This window comes from Thermobia domestica, chromosome 8, assembly GCF_964235325.1.
Source record: "Thermobia domestica chromosome 8, izTheDome1.hap1.1, whole genome shotgun sequence".
Classification (NCBI taxonomy): domain Eukaryota; kingdom Metazoa; phylum Arthropoda; class Insecta; order Zygentoma; family Lepismatidae; genus Thermobia; species Thermobia domestica.
The window spans coordinates 268,579,194-268,591,019 of NC_137461.1; the positions used below are offsets into that span (position 1 = coordinate 268,579,194).

The 11,826-nt window shown below is 34.7% G+C and overlaps 1 protein-coding gene across 1 annotated transcript in view; it reads left to right on the top strand.

Moving 5' to 3' along the window:
- Positions 1–8,357, top strand: part of LOC145692571 (inter-alpha-trypsin inhibitor heavy chain H4-like) — a 123,469-nt gene extending 115,112 nt beyond the window's left edge. Inside the window, exons 13-14 of the mRNA XM_081767881.1 lie at positions 4,712–4,854; positions 7,978–8,357. Of these exons, the coding sequence (XP_081624007.1) occupies positions 4,712–4,854; positions 7,978–8,065 (231 nt within the window). The 3' untranslated portion in view covers positions 8,066–8,357. The remainder of the gene's footprint in view (positions 1–4,711; positions 4,855–7,977) is intronic.
- Positions 8,358–11,826: the final 3,469 nt, after the last annotated feature.

The following is an 11,826-nucleotide window of genomic DNA, read 5'->3' on the forward strand; positions in this document are numbered from 1 at the left end:
AAAAAATTCCATTGAATTCCTAAGGGACTCGAAAGATTTTGTGTTTCTGAGTCTGTGCTGTTATGTTGGTCTCTAAGCTGACGACTGTTTGATGATCTATAAAGACAAAAAAATTTCCAGTCTTGCTAAAGAAGTTATCAGCGTTCACGAAAGCATACAATTTACAACAGATAAAGAGTCCACAAAATGTCTTAATTTTCTAGACATTCAGATATACAAGAAAAACAAATTCTACATCTTGGTTTTCAGGAAAAAAAGCCTTAGATTCACATAGATTCGGCACATTCATATCTCACCGAGCCATGTGTTTGGAAAAGAAACAGACTTCCAAAAGCGTCTCAAAATACGGTTTGATTTAGGAGTAAAATATGGTTTTGACCTTCACACGTTCGAAAAGTGAAAGAGATCAGCATGAAAATATTTCAATACACCAGCTATCAACAGGGAAGTCGACAAGACCAGGCCAGGGGCGGCGATTAGGTAGGCAGTTACTCCCACTTTTTTGAAGTGTCCCTTTAATGTATATAGTTTCATTTGGAAATGTAAAGTTTTTATATGTATTACTGGTTCATACAAAAAATGATGCTATATAATATTTGCCGTTTCGTGAGTACGTATTGGTTATTTGTCTTCCCGCGGAATGAAGAAAGCTACAGGAATTGCGTTTTAGTTGCAATTCAAAGCAATTAATATTGCAATTACATATTTCTTTAAGTGCAGTAGCATATGCTTGTAGTATTTACTGTCTTTCATTTTCTAAGAGTAATAACATACATTTAATGGCATGTGAGAAATTAAAAATATAAGTTGTTCATTAATCCCCAGTTTCAATATAACTTCTACAAAACAAGCCTCATTATTTATTACTATGACAAATATTATCCTTTCCACTTATTTGCTTTACAAATTTGTTATTAAATAATCTTATCACATAATTTTCCAGACAGAATTTTAAGATGTTCATGAGCAAGGAATCAAATCTCTTATTATGCTTTCATTGTTTAAGAGTACAAAGGGTTAGTACCTACTTGCGTTGCTCTTGTCAACTTACTTAATAAAGTATGAAACACGATATATGGTATTTTAACTGAAAAAAGATAGTATCCTATTAGTTATACAACCGTTCGTCAAAGTTAAAAAAACAAGGAAACTACCATTGATATACAAATATTCAGATCATGTCTTGCCCCCCACACTTTTAATGTCCAATCGCCGCCACTGCTTGAGGTCAGGGATTTCAGAAAGAATCAAGAAGATAGGCAACATCTTCGCATTTAACATCCCGATAAAATCTAGCACCAGTTTAATAAAAAAAAAGTTCTTTATCAACATACAAGTATTTCAGGAATGAATTAGGGTCACCAGGGATCTACAGTATTTTGTGCGAGTGTAACTAATCATATATAGACATGACTAAAAATATATTTCTATTAGAGTCAAAAAACATGTCATGAGACACTAAAGATAAGGAACTCCCCTCTTCTGCCTTATTGAGACATCTTCAGGAAATAACACACACTATTAAACTTGCTACTGTATTATATTTGGTAATAATACGATAATCTCACTTCTAATCCTATACTGTGTTCCAACACTGAAAGATAGGTCGTTTTTCATTAGATCTAAAGGATCCAAACTTAATTTAGACAGGGGCAATCTTGACCACAGATGGAATAATATATAATCAACAATACGAGCATCTGAAGTTTTGCTGGCGTCTACTATTAATCCAATGTTCTCGGGATTGCTGCCAGAGTAAGTGTTGCTGTGCTGAGCTTTCGTTACCATACAGCGGCAACATCTTCTGAGTTATGTGTTGGAGTGTGCTTGTCGTACAATTTATATTGTAGTCTTTAGCAATTGCTGTGTTTCTATTGATTGTTTTTGTTGGCCAATGGTGTGCTCTGATTTTGCTGGTGGAAACTGCTCTCTGATTGGCTGATGGTTTCTTTCGTACTGAGAAGCTGGATCCAGATGTCAGGTAGATGATAATCTTCGTCTCTGTTGATGGATGGCTTGTATGTACGGATGAATAGAGATTCATGTATTTTCCTGTCCCAGAACTTTTTGCGTTTCTTTAGCACTTCAATTTGGTCCCACATGGCCGTATGATTGTATTGTATGCAGTGTTCGGCTATTGCTGATTTTTCTGGTTGTTTCAGTCTGGTGTGTCGCTGGTGTCCTTTCATTCTGTCTTCAATGTTCCTTCCCGTTTCACCTATGTAAGCGGCGTTACATTCATAGGTGATCCTATAGATGCCCGGTGTCTTTAATCCCAATGAGTCTTTTGCACTTGGTAGTAAACTCCTGATTTTCGGTGGAGGGCAGTGTACAGTCTTGATGTTGAATTTCTTCAATAGTCTTGCTAGTTGGTTGGAGGTTTTTCCCATATATGGAATAACTGCAATATTTTCCTTGTCTGCCGCGACCCGCTTGTCTGTAGCTGTAGCGACCGCTTGTCGTTCCATGCGTTTCACACGTGTCAACAATGCGTTTGATTGTTAGGCGAGTTGGTAGTTCAGTACCAAATTCCCGTCTCCACTGACGCTGCACTCCGATGGCATTCCCAAACCTGATTAAACACTTCGAAACGTACTTACTCTGCTCGAACGTCAAGCGTACTCCTGCCATTTTTTCTTATTCCACTAAACGTACTGACAGTACCGACATCTGTTGAGCGAAAAAAAAACGTGTGCTCAATAGTCACAGAAGTAATTTTAAGTGAAAATAGTTTCACCAATAATACAAAGAAAAAAGACATTTCACTCGAAACAATCAGTTTTGTACATAAATTTTCAATTTGATTTGAGTTGAGTTTAGCGTCCTGTTTAGCAGCAAGACTATATGAGAATTCACCATATAACTCTACAACCATTGGAACTGGAATTATTATCAGAGAATAGCAATATATAAGTGTTATGAATGAATATTTGTAAAGACGTTTCATAATTTACTAATATTTTATTTTTTAATGTTTTTTTTTTTTTTTTAGTTTTATATGAGGGTAAGTCAAAATAATATCCGCAATGTAGTTATAACTTTTCTTACATTGTTGATATTCACGTCTGTCCACGTTTATTTTATTGTTATGTTGTTGTGATCATGCTAGGGAGGTTTGATCTTAATTCTTCCATATGTCTTCCTTTAGTTGCAGAAAGATCATGGCCATAAAAAATTGAAAAAATGGTCGCATAAGTGTTAAGCACGAAAAAGAATGGTTTCAATGTTTCAATTCATTCATAGACACTCCACTGCGACAAGACACTGTTCCCGTATTGTGCCGAAAATCTTTAACGGATTGCGGCCCCTCATACAACTTCCGACCACAAAAACCATATGACTGCTCGTTGTTCCTCTTTGGTGCAAATTTCTAATGGAGTGGCCATGATCTATCTGCAACAAAAGGAATACCAATGGAGGAATTAGAATCAAACTTTCATAGCATGACCACAACGGTATAACAATAAAATAAACGAGAACATAGGTCAGTATGACACAATGTAAGAAAAAAGTTATAGCTATATTGCGAACAGTTTTTGAGTTACCTTCGTATTTATTTTATTTTATCTGTCAAAAATAAAAACTATAACATGCAACAGATTCCAGAGATATAGTTTAATCTCTAAATAGGCAAAAGTTGATTTTCTCTTTCATATTTTCCGAAAACTATCAGAAAATCATTGTGTCAACTCTACTCAAGAATTGCAAATATCCCCCTTCTCAGCTCATTTTCCTGAATCGAAGTTTACGTTAAGCTGAACTATTTGAAAATCTATTTTCTCCTTATAACTAATTACATGACTATCAGTAATCTTTTATTTACCCATGACAAATCTTAATTTTCTAATTATTGCCAATTTTTGGGTTCGTAGCTGTAAAATATCTTTTTCATCTTTTGATGGGAAGCATCGTCAAACAAAAATATAGAAAATAGAGCATAGTAAGAAATTGTAGTGCTTTATAAAGCTGTCACAATAGAAAGTAAATGAGAATCATAATCTTAAAAGGTATCTTAAAAACATTTAATATCAATGACAATTAAAATTGTGTAATTCACACATTGCAAAACCACACTCAGGAATTGTAATTATTATTGCTCTACTTACAGGTTTCTGTAATTCCTAGATCTTTAAATTTCCAAGCTTTCGACTCTTTCCTGGAATCTTGGTCATGGAGGTTAAAAACAGGAAGGAAAAGAACAGAAACATCAAAGAATAAAAAGAAACGGACTTACCAAGGGGAAGAGTTGTGTGTAAAACACTTGTCAAGTGCGTCAGCGATCTTCAGATGGTCTTGAAGCAAACTAAAACATGGCGGAATCAGTTTATGCGCCTTTTCTATTTTTGTTGGCGACGCGTGCTGACAACGTGTTTTGCGCACAGCTCTTCCTATTGGTAAGTCCGTTCTATTTTATTCCTTGATGTTTCTGTTCTTTTTCTTCCTGTTTTTAACTTCCGTGACCAAGACTTCAGGGGAGAGTCGAAAGCTTGGAAATTTAAAGATTCAGGAATTACAGAAACCTGTTAGTAGAATAAAACTGTGTATTTAATCAGTTAAATGATCTTTGCATGTTCTTTTCCTAGTAATGGAATTCTTCAAAGAATTTTATTTTATATAGAACATTTTGATAGAAACTTTCATAGTCATCATTGTACTTTATTTCGGAGTTTGAATTTTTTTCTGTTATTAATATTATTGTTGCTTCTTTCAGCTGAATACAGGGCGGTACCCATGTCCTACAACAGACTACAGAAACTACCGTAGTCATTGTAGATTCCTTCAATTTTGCAGTTTGAAAGCCTTTCAATACGACGTAAAAATCTACTTAGACAACTACTTTTGTCCATTGAATAGGTAAAAATCATGACATCTTTCAAATATGTAAACTTTAATTCTTAAAATAAGTAGTTCTTTTGTTTTGTATTTAAACTAAGGACAAACTATGTAATGCAATGAGGTTTGACTTTTATTTATTTATTTGTATTGGAACTATGCCGTAGATAAACTAGTAGAACCATTAATCACCAGGAATCAAAGTTTTATATAAATACTAAACCTTGTACTGATGGCATGGGTGGGAAACACATTTCCAAGTAATCATGCAGATAAATTCTTATTCTTGCTATCCTTAGAGTTACTTGATAGTTCAGGTTTTATAAGAGCTCAATATTAGCTCTTCTCTGTTCAAAGAAAACTTCTTGATATTGATTGACCACAAGACCTTTATTATTGTTTGCATACTGAAATATTCCCATTGCTGATTTTCATCTTCCTGAGTCACCCAGCTACTTGCACATGGTTTACCTATCTCAACTTAATTAAACTTGACTTCCTGTCATTACTGTTAAAACATTTATTATTGTTTGCATACTGAAATATTCCTACTGTTGATTTCTATTTACTTGTACATAGATTACCCATCTCAATTTAATCACACTTGGCTTCCTGTCTTTACTGTTAAAACATTTATTACTATTTGGATACTGAAATATTCTTGTTGCTGATTTGCATCTACCTGAGTCATCCAACTACCTGTACATGGTTTACTCATCTCAATTAATCAAACTTGGTTTCCTGTCTTTATTATTAAAATATTTATTATTGTTTGCGTACTGAAATATTCTTGTTGCTGATTTGCATCTACCTCAGTCATCCAACTACCTGTACATGGTTTATCTACCTCAACTTATCGAACTTGGCTTCCTGACTTGGTTTTAAGCAAACGAATAAAACTTGACCAATCAGCAGAGGTACAGAGATGAGGATGAAGATCATCCAATGACGAGACATTATCTCAGTTGCACAATAATCTACATTTGTAGTTAAACTATAAATACTACATAAAAGAAAAAAAATACAAGACTGAATTGATATCACAACATCTTAGATAAAACACGCTATTTTTATTAAAGAACCACAAAGAAATATGGAAATTTAGACGGAAACACTGAACGCTGGCAAATATTAGAAGTGATTACTTTTACCTCCTCATATATTCTTACATTTGTAAATATAACAATGACACCTAGTATCCCAAAACAAATTAAATAGACAATGGTAAATAAGATATTATGCCTCAATTTCACACTCATCCTGTTTCTTTATTTAAAACAAATATTATGAACCTTTCCAAGCAATTTAAGCGTGAATTATAAATACTCTATTTCATATCTATACATTTCATGATTTTAATAGAAATTGCACCCTAATTATTCATCTTAAAATAATCAGAATCCGGACCTAAAAGCACAAGAAACGGTGGAGAAACATCCCAAATAGAGGAGACAAAAATAAAATTAATGCAGATCGTTTAAAATGAGTACAACGTTTTGAGTACCTTACGAGACGGTTAACATTGGTATTCATGTTGGACGTCGGCTGCGAAGACCTATATCTAACAGTGTATAGTGAACTGTGTGCTTAGACACAATTGTGCTTTGTCCACTATTAAGCTGTTAATTGTGCAACAGTTTGCTCCATATTCTCTTGTATCAACTTCGGCAGTCTATGACGTCCAACATCTTTAATGGGAGTGTGGCCCCTCGCCTTGTCGTTTGGTGCTGATTCTACCGTCCTTTTTACATGAAGGGGGCGCGGTGGCTCAGTGGTAGAGCGTTCACCTCCGGTGCTTGGGGTCCCTGGTTCGATCCCAGCTCGCGCCGTGTGGACTTTGTGGTGGACAAACACCGTGCTCGTGGGTTTTCTCGGGGTTCTCCCGTTTCCTCCCACTTTCTTCATTCCACCATTTCACTCATCTCTCATTATCACCGTCTCCTTTAGCCTAACCGACATAACCGTGGGACGTTAAACTTAAAGATTTCATTTCATTTTTTTTTTTTCATGACAGTTCGCTAACATCTGACAAGTAGCTGTTTCAGTAATGCTTGATCCCAGCTGTCTGGTCATCACAATCTGGCCTCTATCAGACTCTGATATATCGCCGGACTTCTTCATTCTTTCCAAAAGCAACATACTGATTGAATGAGTGAAATCCGTGTCACCGTCTGGCGAGCAGTTCTGTTGTTCCCCTTGACTCTTAATCAGCCCAACGACTTCGTTCAAAATGTAACGGGTGTTCGTTTTTATTTTGGCTGGACAGTGTATATGTATAATATACTATTTGTGACCTTTATTTAATTTCATCTGGGTGTTGATACACAATTTACACTCAATGAAAGAAAAGAAAAATGAAATGACATATTTAAGTTTTATGTCCGATTATTATGCCGGCTAGGCTAAAGGAGACGGTGATGATGAGAAATTAATGAAATAGTGGAATGAAGAAAGTGGGAGAAAACGAGAAAATCCCGAGAAAATCCACGCACACGGTGTTTGTCCACCACAAAGTATGGAAGAAAAGAATAACACTGTAAACTGAATACGGTGAAAATTGGCTTTATCGCATTTTAAAATTTTGAAAGCAGACTTCTTTGAAAAATGTCGCAAACGGAGATCTAAATACATTTCCAGACTCAAGGAAGTGCAGGAAGCTGCGGTGGCTCAGTAGTAGAGCGTTCACCTCTGATGCATGGGGTCTTTGGTTCGATCCCAGCTCGCGTTAAGTGAGCTTTGTGATGGACAAACGCCGTGTGCATGGGTTTTCTCAGAGTTCTTCCGTTTCCTCACATTTTCTTTATTGCACTATTTCATTCATTTCTCATCATCGCCGTCTCCTTTAGGCTAGCTGGCATAACCGTGAGACGTAAAACTTAAAGATTTCATTTAATTTTTCAAAGAAGTGCGACAGCTTATAAATGAAAGAAGTTTTAAAACTTCTACATATTAACTTTGCATTTTATAAGCACGTATATTTATTATGAAAATCATATAAAAGAAAATCTACAAAGTATATTTAAGTTCAAAATATGTGTAAATTTAAATTAAAAATCAATATTGCTCTTTATTAGTGGAACACTTTAAACAATGAATAAAATAACATTCATCTTCTTTATCAAGATTTTCTATTTACTTTTACAGGTATGCAGGAACTTGCTGCCCGGATAGTATCAAAAATTTCGAAAAGATCTTGGGTAAAGGTGAAAATGATGATGATGATGACGATTAATTTATGATTCTTTACCTGAATAATGCAAATTATGTATATAGTATAAAGACATTTGTTTGAACTCGATGTGTATCCAAAATGTGAACTTGACTCAGAAGTGAAATTTTTGTTTGACGAATGTTGTAATAGTTATTTTTAAAAATGCATTTAGAACTATGATAGAAATTAAATCATTTGAGGAGTGTAATGTATATACAGGGTATTACAAAAAAATTGTCACAATATTTTAAAAATAGATTCTTCACATCAAAATATGAAAAAAAAAAAAAAAAAAGCTCATAGTGGTCGGAAGTGCACAGTTTCGTCGTTGTAGGGTCCTGAAAACGTGAAAAAAGAAAAATGAACTTTAGAGGGCCATAGTTTCACTACTATAGGAGCGATCGTAGTCGGATCAATACTTCACTGAGGAACTGGTATGTGAACTATCCAAATATCCATCTTTCAGAATCTCCGGTACTTGCACAATCATTTTTTAGATAGGCTGTTTGGGAGTACTTGATCACTCTCTACCAACCTCTCCAAAAAATTGGTGTGTAAGTACTGGGGCATTTTTAAACATCGATATTTGGATAGTTCACATACCAGTTCTTCAGTGATATCTTAACCCGACTGCGATAGGTTCCATAGTAGTGGATCCATAAACTTTTAAAGTTCACGGGTTTCACATTTTCGGCACCCTATAACTCCGAAACAATCTACTTTTCAGCTAAGGTTTATTTTGTTATCTTAATGTGAGAAATCTGTCCTCAAAATATCTTTCCTCATTTTTATAACACCCTGTATATAAAAAATCTGATCATATAAAAAATTTCGAAGTATGTTAGTAACAATTACTCTATTAGTAATAATACTAATGATATTATTATAAGTAGATATGATGAGGATGATGATATTGATCTTAGTCATTCATGGTTACTCATATATTTAGATTGATTGACAGCCTGAACCACCTTGGCGGTAACCAATGCCAAAATGTAGAACACGGAAACTCCTCCCCGCTTGGAAATAGATGCTCATAGTTTTGGTTCACTCTTCTGAGACCTTGGTTTAATATGAGTATCAAGCCCAGACACGAATTATCAATCCAAGGTGCAACAAACCTCCTCTTAAATGAGAGGTCTTGTATTGGGGGAAAAAAGTATATTATTCGATAATTTTGAAAACCAAAATTAAATGAGATGTCTATCTCATAAAGAAGAGCAATGAATTTCGAACCCCAATTTTACTGCCGTGTATTAAAAAAAAAAAAGAAAAGTATACCGTTGATATCCTGATACGGTCCGAAATGGGCTTTCGAAATTACATTGTTTACAATCTGCACTATACTTATATTCTCTATAACACACGCACAACAACGTAATATTTAATACTAATAGGCCTATATTCAGTTTCTCTTGTGAAGCTACAACTGCAAAGACTTGAGTATATGAAGAAAATTTGTTTCTAAAGTGACAGTTTGTCTACAAACTGAATGTTAAACAAACAAAAACAAAAAAGAACATATATATTGCAATTGTACCCTTGGTTCTAGATTCTGCGCACGAGCGAAAATCATTAACTAACTCTATGGCCTATGAAACTCGGAGGTTCAATGCCACGTTCATAAAAGCTCTCCATCGACTTCTATCCTTAGCTAATTGCATCCAGTTTCTACTTTGTATTCCTATTTCTGCGAGATTCTTCTTAGTATTGTCCTCCCATCTGCGCATAAGTTTTCCTAATGGTCGTTTTCCGATTTGATTTCCAGTTAAAACTTTGAAAGCGTTTCTAGTTTCTTCCATCCTAGCTACATGGCCTGTCCACCTGAGCCTTCTAGATTTGATTATCCTAACAATGTTTGGTAAACCGTATGAGCTATGCAGTTCCTCGTTATGAAGTTTCCGCCATTCCCCATCCCCGTTTTTCTTGAGTCCAAATATTCGTCTTAGGATCTTTTTCTCAAACACTTTCAGTATACGTTCTTCCCTCAGAGTAAGTGACTATGTTTCGCAATCATACAGAACAGCAGGCATGACTATCGTTTGATATATATTTTAAGCTTCAAATTCCTCGACAGAATTCGCGACGACAAGAGATTTTGAACTGAATAATAACACGAATTCTGTACAATTGAAGACCTGTGTTGCATAACATCGCAAGTCCACTCTTTTTCTTCATATTTTGCGTTTTTTTATGTTAGCATCTATGTTTTAAGGGCTATTCACTTGCATAATATGCAAATACAAATCAAACCTTTAAAAAGATACAAAATAATTTCAGCTAAACAGAATAGCATGCCAAGTATCATCTTCTTGTCTTTCTTCTAGATTAACAAAAGTACTCCGGTGGACTTGGGATGTTCTGCAATTCAGATCTTCAATTGTATGCTATAACACTAATGTGCATTGTTTTAATTATTTTTTCATATTTACTACAAATCAAGCTTTATATTTTAGTTATACACTTCACCAGGTATTGTATGTGTACATCAACTCAACGTAAGTTCACATATATCAACAAATTATGCACTCACGTGTTTAAAAAAAAAAAAAAAAAGCACCCTAGAGCATTCACATATACCATATGGACAAGAAATTTTGTAGTGTAGAAACATCGCTATCAGAGCAAGGCTGTGGAGTTACCATTTGATTTCACTTACATATTCTCCTTGTTAATTTTAGAATTAATAGAACAAAAATTACCATTATAAGTTGTATAAAATGAAACAACGATGAAAATAACTCGAAACAACCTCTATAAGAAGAACAGTCAGTCGCCTTATTTTGCACATTTTATCCTAAATGCAAGTCGAAACTGAAAAGAAAGAAAGAAAATAGTAAAACTATAATGTAGGACATAACGGATAAGTTTATTTCTTGCATACTGAAACGAAACCAGTGGTAGAAATGAAATGTCGACTGAAAGCAGTGAATTCGTGTTGTCTTCATGACACACAGCAGTGTCTTCGTGTTGTCGTTTCAGTTGTCTTCATGAATTCTATCAAGGAATTTGAAGTTTCAAGTATATAAAATATAATTATTCCTGCTGTACTGCATGGTTGCGAAACATATTCGTTCACCTTGAGGGAAGAACGCAGATTGAAAGTATTTGAAAATTAAAATACTGAGGCGAATATTCTGACCCAAAAGAGGGACGAGAATGACAGATAAATCATGACGAGGACCTGCATAATTTATACTGTTTATCGAAAAGTATTGGGGTTCGAAACTCTAGGAGGCTCAGGTAGGTTGGTTATGTAGCCAAAATGGAAGAAAGTACGAATGCTTTCAAAATTTTTACCTTGAAACCTAATCTGAAAAAAAAAACATTATGAAGATCTTAGCGCAGATGGGAGGACAATGAATCCCGCAGAAATACGAATGCAAAATAAAAACTCAATAGAGTTGTCTGAGAACAAAAGCCACTGGATTACTTTTGTGAATATGGCATTGAACCTCAGGTTCCACAGGCCATAGAGCTAAACAAATCAAATCATTTGATCTCAGTTTAAATATTCATGTTCTGTTGATGAAAATGTGACTTAGAATAGATGATTCAAGTACCAAAAGTAATATTCGTATTCCCAAGATGTAGAAACTACACAAGTGAACTAAAATATACGACTGTACTTTGTTAAGAGTATTCATTCTGAATGTAAGTAATAAAAGCGCTTGTAATGATTTGACGCTAGTAACCTTACGCTTGTAAACTTAAAATACAGCTCTATTACTCTGTATTTTATTCTGTCGCCTGCAGAAATTTGTTCCTTATGAACATGTCTT